Raw genomic sequence first — 18,622 nt, forward strand, 5'->3', positions numbered from 1 at the left:
TAAAGTCCTCTAACAAGGCCACTTCTAACAAGGTGATTTAGTGCTTTAATAGGGTCACATTTAACAGTGTGTTGTAAAACCTTTAACAAAGTTGGCTCTTAACCGAGCTCACTTCAAAAGAGTGAAAATTTTGTAGCATCTTACTTGGAGGTTTTTCCAAAATGAGTTTCCACGTTAAATCTTGGTGTCAAAGTGTTATTTTCATGTGTGGATGTTATTGTTATACATGCTATATTTTACAGTAATTCCTTTATTGGCAGTTGGCACATATAGAGAAAGAAAGTTAAGATATTGCATGAAATGTTAAATTGTTGATGATATGCTATATAGACCGAGTGGGTTCCTAAGATTGATAAATTTGTTTGAAGTTTTGTTACATCTGGATCTGAGGATAACTAATTCACCTCCTCTTAGTTAATCTAAATCATTATAACAATTGCTATCAGAGCTTTGGTGCTTGTAAGAAAAGTTTGAAAGGACTCAAGTCAAAGATCAAGATGTACAAGAGAGAGATACCTAAGTTGAATAAGGAGAACTTTCCAACATGGCAAAGGCTGATGAGATTGCACTTATCTGGTATTGATGATTCCACATCTTACTACTTGCGCAATGAATACATTGAGGTGCCTAGACCTATGATAGTTGAACAAATGAAAGAGAAACAGGAGCACAACCAAATGATGATTGAACTTGCAACAGCCCTAAGTTATGCAAAATTTGATGATGTGAAGGAATGCACTACTGCTAAGAAAATAAGGAACAAGTTGGCAAAAATCCATGGAGGAGACAAGAATGTATTGAGAGCTAAGGCAAAAAACTTGAGAGGAAAATTTGATGACATGAGAATGAAAGAAGGTGAAAATGTTGCACAATATCGTGGCCGAATCAAAGAAGTGGTGAATGCTATCAAAGGAGTTGGACGACTTATAACTGATTAAACTGTGATAAGTAAGGTATTGAGGACTTTACTTCATATCTATGCGATTAGAGTATCTACAATTCAAGAACTGAGATGTACACTTGGTAATGATCCGACCTTGGATAGTCTAGTTGGTAGTACTACATTTGAATTGTCAAATTTTGATAATTACTCCCCTGCTAATGTTGAATCTACATTCAAAGCACAACTACCCCTCAATGGATCTAAGAAAAAGAAGAAAAGCAAGTATGTAGAAAGTAACAGTGGATCTAATGACGAACTTGAAGCATTGTTGGCTAGAAGACATCCTAGAGGAAAGGAAAGACTTCAAGTACAAAGGAAGAAGAGATGATAGAGACAACATAGGTAACAGAGATAGAAGATACTACAAGGATAAAGGTAAGAAATCTTGCTATATTGTTGAAGAGGATGGTTCTGATAGTAATTTTGATGATCATGATGAAGAAATTGTTCATGTTGCAATAAAAGATGATTTTGATGAAGATGTGAAAACTGCATTGATCTCACATGTGAGTAAGAATGACAGATGGATAATTGATAGTGATTGCTCACATCATATAATTGGTGATACAAATAAGTTTGAGATGCTAGATCATTATAATGGAAGTAGTGTTAAGTTTGGTAATGATGCACCATGTTATGTGAAAGGTAAAGGATCAATTAAACTAAATAATAAGATCAAATGTGAATATGTATATTGGGTTGATGTTTTAAGATATAACTTGTTGAGTGTGGCACAATTTATAAGTTCAGGCTACAGAGTTGATTTCTAGAACAAGAAACCAAAGATCTATGATGCTACTAGTGAACTAGTTGGAAGTGGAGAGAAAACAAGAGGTAACTTGTTCTATCTAGACGTATTTGAAGATACTTGTCTATTTGCACAATGTGAAGATGTTTGGTTATGGCATAAAAAGCTATGTCATGTAAATTTTGATAACTTGATAAGCATAAGTAAAATGAAAAGAGTTAGAGGGTTACCCAGACAAAGCAAACCTAATAAAGTGATGTGCAAACAATGTCAAATGGGCAAAATGACAAAGTCTAGTTTCAGGAGCAAGACCTATTCTTCTGATGATATTTTGGAGTTGGTTCATACTGACTTATGTGGTCCTATTGGAATACAGAGTTATTATGGTGATAAATATTTTATTTGTTTGTTGATGACTTTTCTAGAATGATAATTGTAATGTTTCTTAAGGAAAAATCTTATGCATTTCAAATGTTTAAGTAGTATCTGGCTAGTGTTGAGAAAGAAATAGGAAAGAATCTGAAATGCTTGAGATCAAATAGAGGTGGTGAATTCATTTCAGAAGAGTTCAACATATTTTGCAATGACAAAGGAATCAAGAGGCAAATGAGTGCACCAAGGACTCCACCACAGAATGTTATAGCTGAGAGAAGCTATAGATCAATAATGGATTGTGCAAGAACACTACTAATGGAGAATGATGTTTCACAGAAGTACTGGAGAGAGGTTGTAAGCACTGCAGTCTACACTCTGAACCGAGTTCAAGTAAAAAAAGGAACAAAAAAAACACCTTTTGAACTCTAGTCTAGATATGCACCAAATGTGAATTATTTTTAAGTTTTTGGAAGCAAGTGTTACATACTGATAGATGCAAGAAAAGGTAAACATGATGCAAAAAGTGATGAAGGTATATTTATAGGTTATTCCACTAAGAGTAAAGCTTATAAGTGTTTGAATTCTAACACTAACAAAATTGTGAAAAGTGCAAATGTTAGAGTTGATGAATTTGAAGAGAAAAATGAAGAAGAATGCAAGAAAGAACTTGAAGAATATAGAAAGTTTGTCTATAACTATGAAGGTGAACCTAGCACCTTCCCTGAACCAAAAAAGGTGGTTGTCAAACATCAGTAGCCAAGCACTGCCAAGGTTCTACAGCAAAGTTCTATCGAGCATCAACAGTCTACCAAGCATCAGGCTATAGGAGCCGAGTCACAAACTGTGACTGCTAACCAACAAACAAAGCAAACCGAGTTGCACCCAGAGACAGTAGAAAAAGATGACCATGCAAAATCTAGTGAAAAACAATAGGAGGAACCCAGACCTGAAACTGTATTGGCAAAGTATGTGAGAAGACATCATGCACCAAATCAAATCATTGGAAATAAAGATTTTGGAGTCATGACAAGAAGAAGATTGAAGAATGACACATGCTTATTATGTGAGTTTGAGCCTAAATCTGTCAAAGATGCTTTGGAGAATAAAGATTGGATCAAGGCAATGAATGAAGAGATTGAGCAAATTGAGAAGAACAAGACATGGACACTGGTACCCAGACCAAAGGATAAAAATGTAATTGGAACTAAGTGGGTTATCAGAAACAAGTTGAATGAAAAGGTGAAGTCACAAGGAACAAAGCAAGATTGGTTTGTAAGGGATATGCACAAGAGGAAGGGGTTGATTATGGTGAAACTTTTGCCCAGTTGCAAGGCTAGAAGGAGTGAGGACTTTGCTTGCATATGCTGCTTACAAAGGATTCAAAGTGTACCAAATGGTTGTAAAATCAGCATTTCTGAATGGAATTCTAAAGGAAGAAGTCTATATTGAACAACTTGAAGCATTTGTTGATCCAAACAAAAAGAATATGGTATGTAAGTTACACAAAGTTTTATATGGTTTGAAGCAAGCCCCTAGAGCATGGTATGAAAAGTTACACAATTACTTGGTGAAAATTGGTTTTGCAAGAACTAATGACAATAGCAATCTGTATCTGAAAAGTGAAGCTGAAAACAAGATATTACTAGCTGAAATTTTTTATGATGGCACCATATTTGGAGGAAAGGCATCATATTTGGAGGAAAGGCTTCCTTGAGCAAGTCATTTGTTAATCAAATGAAAAAGGAGTTTGAAATGTCAATTTTTGGAGAGATTAAGTTCTTTGTTCGTTTGCAAGTATATCAGATGAGCAAAGGTATTTTTATTACTCAATCAAAGTATATCAAAGAAATTTTGAAGACTTTGGAATGGAAGACTCAAGACTAGTTGGAACACCTAATGGTAACTAGACAAATTGTCAAAGAATGATGATTCTACTGAGATGTATCAAGCATTGTACGGGTCAATGATTGAAAAATTACAATATGTTGTACATAGCAGACCTGCCATTGCATTAGTTGCTAGTATTGTTGCTAGATTCTCTACTAATCCCAGAGAAAACCATATTATGGCAGTAAAGAGGATATTGAGATACCTAAAAGGAATAGAAGACTACGGACTATGGTACAAGAGAAGTGATAAATTTGAACTGAAGGCTTATACAGATGTTGATTGGGCAGGAAAGATTAATGACAGATAGAGCACAAGTGGAGGAGCTTTCATGGACAAGCAAGAAGTAGAACTCTATTTCACAATCTACAGCAGAGACTGAATATGTTGTTGCAGCAGTGAATTGTTCAGACATTGTATGGATCAAGCAATTGTTGAAAGGAATGAAGAAAGAGATAACTGAACTTGTTGTGATATATTGTGATAACACTTGTCCTATAAACATATCAAAGAATCTTGTGATGCATACAAAGACTAAGCATATTGAGATCAAGTATCATTACTTGAGAGAGCCAGTACAAGACAAAGAAATGAGATTGGAATATGTGAATACAAAAAAACAGTTAGTTGACATATTCACAAAGGCACTACCTAAGGTTGCTTATGAGTATCTAAGAGGTAAGTTAGCGGTCATTCCCCTACCTAAAGCAAACTAAGAAGAGATGTTGCATTGCATCAAATGTTGTAAATCAAAATATTATGAACAATGATGCAGATGGTCACACTTTAGGAGCTGCCTAAAGATGTGAAAAGAAAGACACTGAACTAAGAATAGATAAAGCTACAAAAGTTGATGTTGTGATGACATTGCTATATCAGTCGGAGCAGTGACATGAAGATGTAAGATAAAAGTTAATGTCTGGCATTGTTGTCAAAGAGGGAGAAGTTAGCATAAAGTTAGTTACCATTAAAGTTATCAAATAAAGAGGAAGAGGACTACTAAGTTATCAGAAAGATTATGCAAAAAGAATGATTGTTGTCCCAAGGGAGACATATGTTGTTGACACATATTGAAGTGTTGCTACAAACAAAGCAAGAATATGTACTGAACTGATAAAGAGAGTATCTTGAGACTGCATGGATGAGAATCAAAATGAAGCTAAGAAAGAGAGAACACAAAAATAGAGGAGCTGACAATATAGTATTGAAGCTTTTGGATTGCATGGTAACTAGTGAAGTATGAGTGGTGTTGGCACTAATGACAAAGGGGGAGATTGTTGGAAACTACAATTAGAGCAATTGTTATATTGTCATTGATGTCAAACCTATTGGTAAGACAGAGTGTCAAACCTACTAGAGAGACATTTACTAACAGTGTAGAGTGTCATATCATTTGATTGATGAAGAAAATTTGAAAAGAAGAGATCATGAGGTGACCTAGACAAAGGTTGAGCTAAGATGTGTTAAGTATCATGGAAATACAATGGACACTTGATAAGTTAGTCCTTGACAAGATAATGTGTTGTTCAATCAATACTTGAAGCAAAGAAGACAATTGAATGAAGCTAAGAGTTGAAACAAGTCTAAAGGACAAGCTTGACCAAGTACCAATATTGCATGGTCAATGAAGGAACTGAAACAAAAAATTTAGAAACTTGAGTAGAAGCCAAGCAAAATAGTTCAAGCCAAGGGTTAGTTATTGCCAAGCAAATGTATGAAGAAGTGTTGCAGCAACCGAGGGTAGTAATGGCCGAGCGAGCATACCGATGCCGAGTGAGATAGTATAGTGCATGTCGAGCTACACAGTGATGAATGAGCAGAGGAACACAGTGATTGTCCAAGTGATGGCAAAGTTACAGTTTGAAAAAGATTTGAATTTGAAGCCGACACAATTGGAATTTTGAAGTAGTCAAAGTGCATGGAAGATAAGGATTGATGAGCTGGCGTATTTAATGCACGAGGAGAATTTGTTAAGCAATCAAAGGCATGGATTTGATCAAAAATTTCTAGAAGGACAAAAAAGAGATGGAAGGATTTGATGAATCTAACCTAACCCTAAGATCAACGGTGATGTTTAAACCGCAAAAGATTGAAATTACCTAATTAAGGAGGCATAAGGAATGAATTTTGAGGCTGGTTCATGGTTGATTGGCGACATTAAGGAGAAGCTATTAAGAACAGAACAGATAGAAGTGTAAAGAGAAGAGTGAAGAGTGATTGCTTGAGGAGATGCCAAGCAGAACAGTGATGGAGATGTGAATGGAGGCTAGTTAATGAACTAGCAGATGAGTGAATGGAGATCTGAATTTGCAAAGTGAGTAGTACTTTATAGATCAAACCTATTGTTACATTCTAACCATTATATCAATCAAAATCCTTTAATCAAGGTGACATTCTAATGGAATGTTCTAAAGTCCTCTAACAAGGCCACTCCTAACTGAGAGATTAAATCATTTAACAGGGTCACATTTAACAGTGTGTATGACCTTTAAGAGGGTTGGCTCTTAATCGAGCTCACTTCAGAAGAGGGAAAATTTGGTAGCATGTTACTTGGTAGTTTTTCTCAAATTGGGTTTCCACGTTAAATCCTGGTGTCAAAGTGAAATGACCCTAGCTATAAAGGTCACTAAATCCCAATATTGTACTGTGGCAATTCGTCAAACACGCTCTTTATTGACTCTTTAAGCACCAAAATCTTAAAACTTCAAGGGTTTGACATTTCGTCAGACAATTAGCAATCGAGCTCTGATACCACTGAAATGACCCTGACAGGTTATTGCTTACTCCAGCACCAAAATCTTATTACTTCAGGGGGTTTGACATTTCGTCAAACAGTTAGCAACAAGTTCTAAGATTACTGTAATAACCCTGACTATATGGATCACTCAAAAATAAAATTGAACTGGGACAATTTGACAAACACTTGTTATGCAACCTTCAGTTTGATATTATTTCCAATAAGATTCACCAAGTGATATAGATGCAACAATAGGTAACATTACCATACTTATTCAAGGAAGTAAAATTCAAAGCTTTTCAGTGTCTAATCACAAATACAATAGTTGAATAACAGACCTGAATTGGAGGGATATTAAAAACCTCAAATTTGCCGCCTTCTATGAAATTCGCTGATTCTATTCAAGTTGTTTATACCCGGTAGAAACTGATGCCCCAAATTATTTTGTTGCTACAGCACATTAACATTCAATGGAGTCTTTACTATCAAAACTCCAACCGTATTCCTGGACATGAATTGCTACTGGCTCCCAAACCAAATTCACCCGATATATCTCATGGACGCCCAGATTTAATTGTTAGCACTTCAAGGCGTATAGTCTTGTTACCGGATTCATCAGTATTGAGGCGGAGGCAGAACGCACTGTATAATCCGTATGCAGGGCCCTTGTCTATAACGCATGTAGAAAGTCATCTTCTGCCTTCGGTCATTATTGGGTAACGCTGTCACTTGCGATTTAATGAATAGCGACCTCCTGTTTGCGGTAACAGACCCAACAAATATTTATATCGCTGAGACAGTGGTTGCGCAAACTATATATTTTGTCCTCTGCCCCACGAATTCCTCAGTGGAATTATCTGACTTTAGGATGGGCGCTGATGGTCGGAATTTGTCTCACTAATTTCCGCTAATATTAATCCAAACGGCTTCTACCCAATTCGGTTCCAACCCTATCTCATCTTAAATGGTGTCGCCTTATAAAAATGATATCTGTGATAGCTTACGGCTCCAGATCTTGGATATGGAAATGCTAGTTGACAAGATATTTTGGAAGATTCGTTCTTTGACCCCTGATCTGCTCACACTTGGAACTTCCTTAATCAGCAATCGAACTTCTTCTGAAACTTGCTCGATACCAGACTCCTCAATTTCGCTATTAACCTGATAATCTGTACCAAATCCTTCCAAAGGTAGTGCTGCACGAACCACAAATTGGCCTTAAGCCACAAATAGATGCCCTGATGAAATGACTGAATGTCACCTCCAATCTGCAATAATTCAGATGATATTTCACACCCTCAAAATTGCGTACCAATTGAGAGTTATCGTTCTCAATGGCCAGTTGTGACAATTGTAGAAACCCTAGGTTCCACAATGCACCTGTGATTGAATCACAATCTGAAAAATCAAAGAGAGATAATCAACTGCTTTATTCGAATGGAGCCCTGGGGTGCCTATTTATTCTTTCCTCTCCATCTTCTCCAGAGACTTCTAGAACATTTTTGATCTTATCTCTTAAGTGACTTTATTAAATATTTTTATAATCCAAGTCACTTTATTAAATATAAAGTTATCTTTTAATGTTTATTTATTTAATTAAAATAATTAATTAGTCGTCCTTAAAATATTCATTACTTTGGACAACCAGATTAATTAAATTAATTAAATCGAACTGTCACCAAAAATGGGGACATGACAGTCCGCCCTTCCCGAAATTGCTTGTCCCCAAGCAATGGCTGAACCATAAACCAATTAGTATGCCTGGGTCCCAAATGTAAATCTGTGTATCATCCCAATCCTCATCATACTCTCGTGGAGAAATCATCAATACCAGTAGCTGAGAAACTGTACTCAATATCCAAACAACTGACAACTCTGATGGAATCATCTGTAAACCAACTGTAAATGTCGGTAGAAGAAAGCATTCTGCGGAACTCAAGCCAACTGAAACATCAATTCTATCAAAACTCAAACCCCTGTCGAAATGACACCTGCACCCAACTGCACTGTAGATATGACAATAGCCATAGGTACCTGAATCACTGCCATCAAATCCAATCTTTGAAAAACTGCCCCGAGTGTGTCGATGCTGCAAGCTGAGTAACTTGCTACTACCAATTTTATTTTCAAAAGATGGTGCCAATCTATCCCCTAATGGATGGTAAGAAACTGGAGCCAATCTACGTCTGCGTGAAATAAAATCTTCTATCTCTATGTCAAAAGGAAAATGATGAGTGTACCCTACCGCATAACGCTGATAAGAACCTCCAAACTCTGCTGCTGGCTCATCATCACTGAACTGGGAATCAACAGATGGCTCCAATTTCTGACTCCGAGTGACTGTAGGCTGGATAGGATCCCGTGCATTCTGCTCAACAAACCCTTCCTCGAGATCCCTGTGAGGTAGCATAGTAGAAAGGACCCCTATAATCTTCTCAACCAATCTGCAAATAATACTAGTATCTTGGATGAGAACACCTTCTATCACTTTATGCGAGTCCAAATGAACACATGCACTATCCAGCAAATACTCCATGAACGGTTCAGTGCAGTAAAAATTATATGAGGAAACATTAACATACTCCCCTTTACACCACAACTGGTCCTCCTGTAAGGGTGGCATACTCAACTGTACCACACTATCAACTATCTGAGAAGAATCAATCTGGAAACTAGACTCTACCGGTATCCCGAACTCATTAGAACCAGCTACTACCAAATCCTGAATATGTGTGTCAGCCTCAACAATAAGCTCCTCAATAGCAACTGTAGGAGTGTACTTACCGTCATCTACCTCAATTGACAAATGAACTGGGTCTGGGGCTGGGTTTGACCGCAAATACTCCAACTCCACGGTCACCTCCTTCAACTGAAACTGCGACTTTTGTAGATCTCGTTGTGTGTCCTCTAACGCCTCAGTAGTCGCTATGAGCTCTTGGGAAAGCTCACTCACCTCCTCTTCACGATCCAAGAGTGCCTCATATGTTGTACTCCCCCACTCAACCAAGTGATCACGGTCAACTACCAATCGTAAATAATCCTGCTTCAAAATCCGAACAGCTTCACGCAAGGCATGAATCTCTGCCAAAGAAAAGTAACCACCGATGGACTCATCTGTCATAGAAGTACCCCAACCAGTGACGGCCAACAACTGACGAGCAGTATCAAAATGCTCACAAGCGATAACAACGTCTTGCTCACTAACTTTCAACTGGCTAGTCACACGATGGCTTTGGCTGAACTGTCTCCTACAAACCTCTTCTAGTGCCCTGTCTAAAAGAGTATCCTCAAGATCACTGGTTTCTAGAATATTATCATTCATATCTCGCGAATCATCTCTAAAACTCATATCCTCATCCGGAGTGTCAAAAACTGTACTGCTGATGTCTGACTCCCCTGTACCCAAAGAATTTGTCAAGGAAGTTGAATCTTCAAAACTGTTCACTTCTTTCTCCCGGATGTCATCAAGGCCAAAACGATCCTGGGACTCATCTGTACATGCTTCTAAATATGAAAAATCTTCAACACCTTCTAGCAAGAACGGTCGTCTGCATATATAAACCAGACCCAATACCGGTGTATAAAAATCAATACCAACATCGGACAAGCTGTTGGCACTAGGAAAGACAACACCGTGTATTCTGCTAATCAAATCCATGATAGCACTCAAACAAACATTGCTACTATTAAGTGTTAAAGATCTCCAATTAACTGAACCCCAAATGCCCCTGAAACATTCTTGAGTCCATATCCGTAAACAAGGAACAGCTGGTAACTCAAGCAAACTCCTTACCTGAGTAATGTGACCAATACCAACTAACTTCACATACCTATCTGCCATTGTCCTTGTATCCTGGATGTGAATGCAAGATGAACTCGTAACATTATCAGCTACCATATATGATCCGTCAGCTGCAGGGAGCTGAATGTCAGGCATGTAAGATGAAACTAAGCCCAGCTCCATGCCATGCTCATTTCCATGCCTCTCCCAGTCCTGTAAAGCCAAAGTTGCTCGAGTGTCCTCAAGCTCACAAGAAAGCTTGACAATTTCCTCCTCCTTCCTCCTCAAGGCATCTGAATAGTCTTTGGCAAGGCTTAGAAGATGGTCACGATCTGATAGAAGATGTAAATAGCTTGACTTCATGGTTCCCATTCCTTCACTAATTGCCTGTAAGTCAAACCAAGAAGATTTTGCCTGAACTCCCTTATGTCTTCCTTGTAACTGAATCATTCGGATGTGCTCTTCTATCATCTCCCGCATCCTGTCATGATGAGATAAAGAAGCCACAATACTATCTTTGCTTACCTTCAGCTGGCTGGACAAATCATGTGAAGTACTACCATTCTCATCCGCATGTGACGAAGCATCTAACTGAGCCTGGTACTCTCTCTCAGCAAAATCATAAATGCTCGATGTCTGCTCATTTCCACCAGGTATCTCATCATCAACATCCTTATCATCATCTGAACTCGCCTCACTGTAATCATTGCCTGTTGGAACCAAACCACCCTGAGTACCTGAGACATCACTCTTGGGAAACTCGTATTCAACTGTCTCAACTTGAGTATCAAGTTGACAGTTATTATCCATCAGCGTAATATCCTTCACCACTTCTTCCAATGACCGAACTGAAGCCTCTGACCGGTTGCACACTTGTCTCTCGAATTCCTCATTAAGGTTCCTAGTAACATCTCTCATTGTATCAGTCAACGCTTTGTGAGAAGTTTTGACAAAACGAAATCTAGTTGATTTATTCACCTTAGCTGGGTCGAACAGCCTGTCAATCATATGGTGGTGCTTAACCATCAGTTCAGACATGTTATGTCTGAATTTTCTAAGCTCATCCTGAATGCCTGAATAGTCCTCCTTTCCACAATTCCGACTCTGAATACTGTGTTTATTACTTGTCCGAGATTGTGTCCTTGGAGACTTTGTGCTGTACTTGTACATCTTGGTTGAAGTAGAGTGCTGGTCACTCATGTAAGTCGGTTCTCACCCCACAGGATGGCAAGAAATCCGCTCTGATACCACTGAAATGACCCTAGCTATAAAGGTCACTAAATCCCAATATTGTACTGTGGCAATTCGTCAAACACGCTCTTTATTGACTCTTTAAGCACCAAAATCTTAAAACTTCAAGGGTTTGACATTTCGTCAAACATTTTGACAAAACGAAATCCAGTTGATTTATTCACCTTAGCTGGGTCGGACAGCCTGTCAATCATATGGTGGTGCTTAACCATCAGTTCAGACATGTTATGTTTGATTTTTCTGAGCTCATCCTGAATGCCTGAATAGTCCTCCTTTCCACAATTCCGACTCTGAATACTGTGTTTATTACTTGTCCGAGATTGTGTCCTTGGAGACTTTGTGCTGTACTTGTACATCTTGGTTGAAGTAGAGTGCTGATCACTCATGTAAGTCGGTTCTCACCCCACAGGATGGCAAGAAATTCGCTCTGATACCACTCAAATGACCCTGACAGGTTATTGCTTACTCCAGCACCAAAATCTTATTACTTCAGGGGGTTTGACATTTCGTCAAACAGTTAGCAACAAGTTCTAAGATTACTGTAATAACCCTGACTATATGGATCACTCAAAAATAAAATTGAACTGGGACAATTTGACAAACACTTGTTATGCAACCTTCAGTTTGATATTATTTCCAATAAGATTCACCAAGTGATATATATGCAACAATAGGTAACATTACCATACTTATTCAAGGAAGTAAAATTCAAAGCTTTTCAGTGTCTAATCACAAATACAATAGTTGAATAACAGACCTGAATTGGAGGGATATTAAAAACCTCAAATTTGCCGCCTTCTATGAAATTCGCTGATTCTGTTCAAGTTGTTTATACCCGGTAGAAACTGATGCCCCAAATTATTTTGTTGCTACAGCACATTAACATTCAATGGAGTCTTTACTATCAAAACTCCAACCGTATTCCTGGACATGAATTGCTACTGGCTCCCAAACCGAATTCACCCGATATATCTCATGGACGCCCAGATTTAATTGTTAGCACTTCAAGGCGTATAGTCTTGCTGCCGGATTCATCAGTATTGAGGCGGAGGCAGAACGCACTGTATAATCCGTATGCAGGGCCCTTGTCTATAACGCATGTAGAAAGTCATCTTCTGCCTTCGGTCGTTATTGGGTAACGCTGTCACTTGCGATTTAATGAATAGCGACCTCCTGTTTGCGGTAACAGACCCAGCAAATATTTATATCGCTGAGATAGTGGTTGCGCAAACTATATATTTTGTCCTCTGCCCCACGAATTCCTCAGTGGAATTATCTGACTTTAGGATGGGCGCTGATGGTCGAAATTTGTCTCGCTAATTTCCGCTAATATTAATCCAAACGGCTTCTACCCAATTCGGTTCCAACCCTATCTCATCTTAAATGGTGTCGCCTTATAAAAATGATATCTGTGATAGCTTACGGCTCCAGATCTTGGATATGGAAATGCTAGTTGACAAGATATTTTGGAAGATTCGTTCTTTGACCCCTGATCTGCTCACACTTGGAACTTCCTTAATCAGCAATCGAACTTCTTCTGAAACCTGCTCGATACCAGACTCCTCAATTTCGCTATTAACCTGATAATCTGTACCAAATCCTTCCAAAGGTAGTGCTGCACGAACCACAAATTGGCCTTAAGCCACAAATAGATGCCCTGATGAAATGACTGAATGTCACCTCCAATCTGCAATAATTCAGATGATATTTCACACCCTCAAAATTGCGTACCAATTGAGAGTTATCGTTCTCAATGGCCAGTTGTGACAATTGTAGAAACCCTAGGTTCCACAATGCACCCGTGATTGAATCACAATCTGAAAAATCAAAGAGAGATAATCAACTGCTTTATTCAAATGGAGCCCCGGGGTGCCTATTTATTCTTTCCTCTCCATCTCCTCCAGAGACTTCTAGAACATTTTTGATCTTATCTCTTAAGTGACTTTATTAAATATTTTTATAATCCAAGTCACTTTATTAAATATAAAGTTATATTTTAATATTTATTTATTTAATTAAAATAATTAATTAGTCGTCCTTAAAATATTCATTACTTTGGACAACCAGATTAATTAAATTAATTAAATCGAACTGTCACCAAAAATGGGGACATGACACAAAGTGTCATTTTCATGTGTGTTGCAATAGTTTCTTTACTAGCAGTTGACACATATAGAAACAAAAAGTTAAGATATTGCATGAAATGTTAAACTGTTGATGATATACTCTATAGACCGAATGGGTTTCTAGGATTGATTAATTTGTTTGAAGTTATTAAAAGTGGAATTGGCACTTCTGGACCTGAGGGTGACTGTCACACCCCCCCTCCCTCTCAGTTATTCTAAATTAATATAACACTAACATCTTAAAGAGATTTGGGAGACAAATTGCAAGTCTATAACCACACCAATGAAAACTAACTTGAAGAAGTTAAGAGAATCTACAACTAGTTCAATGATTGGAACCTGATGTATCTAGTTAACATTAGACTAGGTATTTGGTATGTAGTGTGTGCACTTAGTCAGTTCATGTGTCAACCCAAGTAGATACATATAGTTGCAGCCAAGCATATCTTGAGATACTTGTGTGGAACAATTGGATATGGCTTGAAGTATTCTTACAGTGTGGATTTAAACTTGCAAGGGTATACTAATTTTGATTGGGCAGGTAGTGTTATTGATTAAAAAAGCGCCTTTGATTGTTGCTTCAGTTAGGGATATGCTATGATTTCCTAGTGCAGCAGGAACATGTGTGGCTCAAAGCACAACAGAATTTATATATGTTGCAGCTAGTGTAGCATCATGAGAAGTAGTGTGGCTTCAAAAGCTTCTTGCAGGATTGTTTCGGAAATCTTTGGATCCTACCATCATTCATTGTGATAACCAAAGTTGTGTGAAGCTCTCTATCAATCTTGTGTGTCATGACAAAACAAAGCATGTTGAGATCAAATATCACTAGATTAGAAATATGGTGCACAGCAATGCTACTATTTAATTGAAAGAAATTAGCACTGAAGAACAAACCGCCAACATTCTCACGAAGCCTCTTGCCAAAGTAAAATTTTTGCACTTTCAAGACAAGCTTGGAGTTGTGGAGAATCAAGCCCTTGCTGAGAGGGAGTCTCAGCATCTTTAGATGTAATTTAACGAGTTCTTTTTCATGGGGGAGAAGTTTGAGGTGCAATCCCTTGTTAACAAGTTCTCCATGAGGGAGAAGTTTGAGGTGCAATCCCTTGTTAATGAGTAATTCTCCGTGAGAGAGAAGTTCAAAGTGCAATCCCTTGTTAATGAGTTCTTTTTCATAAGGAAGAAGTTTGAGGCGCAATCCCTTGTTAATGAGTTCTCTATGAGGGAGAAGTTTGAGGTCCAATCCCTTGTTAAGAATTCTTCTTTGAGAGGGACAAGTTTGAGGTGCAAGCCCTTGATAATGCACTCTTCTTTGTAAGGGAGAAGTCTAAGGTCAAAGCCCTTGTCCCACTCTACGGGAGTAGCCGTAATGGCTATCAGTATTTGGTATCTAGTGAGTGCACTTAGTCAGTTCATGTGTGAACCCAGGTAGATACATATGGTTGCAGCCAAGCATATCTTGAGATACTTGCGAGGAACAATTGGATATGGCTTGAAGTATGCTTACAGTGTGGATTTTAAACTTGCAAGGGTATACTGATTTAGATTGGGCAGGTAGTGTTATTGATCAGAAAAGCACCTTTGCTTGTTGCTTCAGTTTGGGATATGCTATGATTTCCTAGTGCAGCAGGAAACAGACATGTGTAGCTCAAAGCACAACAGAAGCTAAATATGTTGCAGCTAGTGTAGCAGCACAAGAAGTAGTGTGGCTTCAAAAGCTTTTTGCAGGATTGTTTGGGAAATCTTTGGATCCTACCATCATTCATTGTGATAACCAAAGTTGTGTAAAGCTCTCTATCAAAGTGCAATCCCTTGTTAATGAGTTCTTTTTCATAAGGGAGAAGTTTGAGGCGCAATCCCTTGTTAATGTGTTCTTCTCTATGAGGGTGAAGTTTGAGGTCTAATCCCTTGTTAAGAATTCTTCTTTGAGAGGGACAAGTTTGAGGTGCAATCCCTTGTTAATGCATTCTTCTTGGTAAGGGAGAAGTTTGAGGTCAAAGCCCTTGTCCCACTCTATGGGAGTAGCCGTAATGGCTATCACTACATGATACAAATATCAAGAATGATTCCACCCTAGCTAGGAGGGAGTGCTAATGTTAGTAGCTGTTGTTAGATCCTATACTGGCCCCTTAATCAATGTATCAAAGTCAGCCTCATCATTGTAATTCGCAGATAATAATATATATTTCAAGGTCAGCCTCATCATGAAATAATCCTGGTCGGCTGTGTAAAGAGACAAGACGTGTCTCTTAGGAGCATAAACACCCATATAAATAAAGATATAAATAAAGGGTGACAACCTTGCACTAAACAATCTCCTCAAGCATCAGTGAATTACTCAGAAGTGCCTGTGAATTACATACAAGCAGCAGCTATTTAATATTCAGGGAGCTGTGAATTCATACCAGAAGCAGAGGCATTGTGGATGGTCAAAATCAGATTGACATACTCAGAGCATATATATTGTGTTCTGGATCACTGTAACAGTGATAGATAAATCTCTGTGAATGGTCTTATAAGTTAACCCTATTGTATTCAGTCATCTCACGTAGAAGATAATTATTGCTGGGTTTTTCACCTTCAGGTTTGAAGGTTTTCCCAGGGTATATGCAGTGTTATGTTGTGTGATTTACTTTACCTCAGCAATTTTGTTAGTCTGATCCTAGATTTTAACATATATAAACTTCCTCTACAGTGCTAGTCTGTTAGATGGCTTTCTCTCAATATTATCAATAAAATTGCAGCACAATAAGTGAACAGAGTACAATTTCAAGGCCCTGAATTATTATTAACGCAACTCCTATTATGCAATTGTAATTTGCCATCAATCTTAAATAAAAGAGCCAATATGCATGAAAGTTTACACCTATTGCTGCTACAAATTCACAAGACCAAAATAAAAGACAAGAAAACCTAGTCATAGACATGTGAAAGTTCAAAAAACACTATAACATGAAATAAATGTAAATATATTGGTTTACCAGTGCTCCTTGCACAAGATCATACGCCTACAAAGGAACACACAAAAATAATATTAGTGAAGGTTAGAAATTACTTGAAGCTCTTCTACAACCTAAAATTGCCAGAAACAAAGAATACGCCTCATTCAAACCTAAGCAACTATTGTTTGTTATATTACAGAGTAACGTACCAAGACTCCTGCAGGAGGAGAACTTTTCTGGCTCAATCGAGGTTTGTCATCAACCAAAGCCATACGTATTGGAGAACAAATTTTCTTAATCTTATAAGGTTGGATGTGTTTGAGTTCAAGACGAGAACTTGTTAAACTTGAAGGCTACAGTAAATCAATAAATAAAACGTTGTGAGACGGCGAACATGGTATTTCGTTACAATATAAGTTTGCTCAAATAATCCAACCGTTGCACTTTCACAAACTACGACAAAATTCCCGAGAAGCAAACCCAGAGTGCAAAAAAAGGTATAAGGAGAGCTAGAATAAGAAAATCTATTTCAAAATAATTATCATTGTTGTAAAAACTTACGTTATTGAATGCAAGTGTGTATGCCCAAGAATTCTGCTGCAACCCCACACGAATCTCTTTCTGTCCACATTGACACATGTTCACTCGGAAGGCAGACTGAGAAATTAAAGCCATTCTTGACGTGGGCAACCAATTCTACCCAAAATCTTACATAGAAATGCTTGCCAAGAACAGATCTCAGGACAATATGAGCTATTCACTGTAAAGTAAAGTAAAAAAAATACAGGATTAGCATTCATGGTAATAAGTTGAGAAAAATGAATTATAAATTTCGACACGAGTAAAAGAAGAGGCATATTGCAATCCCAAATTAACTCCAGAGGCGCACCACAAAATTCATTATTGGGTTCATGAAACACATCCAAGTTTCAGCTATGTTTTACGTTCAACGAAAATACAGATTTGGAAGCTGCTGACGGGCGTTCTAATTTGTGGAAACATAGATAAAATTCCCCCTCTGCATAGTTTCTCCCGTCCTATGGGAACAACTAGTTTACATATTCAGATGCATCCGACGGCCAGTATTCAAAAGCATAGATTTTTTGTGAACTTCTTGTGTCACAAAGCAGATGCAAACGAGAGGGGACAGTTGGCTGAAGTTTTTCATATTCATTGCACGCCACCACAACACCGACGCGGCCCGCATTTTCCACACCCGATTTTTTCAGGACTCATTAAGCACCTGTCTCCACATTTTCACTCGAGCGAGATTAATTCACTTGGTATTACTAATTTTATGCTCTTTTATTTGAGGTCGTTAAAGGGGGCTTTCTTAAAAATATAGGAGGGGAGGTGTGATGAGAGTAATTAGCAATATTTAAAGATGAGTGATCTTATTATTATTTTTGTTTATTTATTTTCATTTTTTAAATTTTAATTTTTAAATTTAGGAAAGCTAGTGGTCTCATGAAAATTATCTAAAGAAGTTAAATTTATGATATCATTATCTTATTACTATCATAATTAAATCTTCTAAATATTTAATAAATTGTTGACATGTGGCTAATAAACGTCTATGTTAGTGGAGCTAAATACAACCCCACCCAAGTTTCAGCCGCTCACTTTCAAAGGGCTAAAAAATCGAGGCTCCTATTTTATATGAAAAAATTCCAATTAAATTTTTAGCCCCCTTAAAAATTATCATGGAGTCACCTGCTCTACAAAAATAGAGCCCAAGCCTCTCCCATGGGACTTCTACCTTAGGCCCCATTTGGTTGCAAGAATTGGGCAGGAATGGGAAATTCTAAATTTATGCATTCTCCAATATAATG

At 37.8% G+C, this 18,622-nt stretch overlaps 1 protein-coding gene across 1 annotated transcript in view; it reads right to left on the reverse strand.

Annotated features, from left to right (window-relative positions):
• Positions 1-18,072, reverse strand: part of LOC149552513 (alpha/beta-Hydrolases superfamily protein) — a 158,637-nt gene extending 140,565 nt beyond the window's left edge. Inside the window, exons 1-4 of the mRNA XM_089788094.1 lie at positions 17,680-18,072; positions 17,352-17,550; positions 17,000-17,143; positions 16,830-16,856 (exon numbers count right to left, since the gene is read on the reverse strand). Of these exons, the coding sequence (XP_089644220.1) occupies positions 16,830-16,856; positions 17,000-17,143; positions 17,352-17,465 (285 nt within the window). The 5' untranslated portion in view covers positions 17,466-17,550; positions 17,680-18,072. The remainder of the gene's footprint in view (positions 1-16,829; positions 16,857-16,999; positions 17,144-17,351; positions 17,551-17,679) is intronic.
• Positions 18,073-18,622: the final 550 nt, after the last annotated feature.

Source organism: Cupressus sempervirens, chromosome 6 (genome assembly GCF_028749045.1).
Source record: "Cupressus sempervirens isolate cs-2001-9-10 chromosome 6, ASM2874904v1, whole genome shotgun sequence".
In the NCBI taxonomy this organism is placed as follows: domain Eukaryota; kingdom Viridiplantae; phylum Streptophyta; class Pinopsida; order Cupressales; family Cupressaceae; genus Cupressus; species Cupressus sempervirens.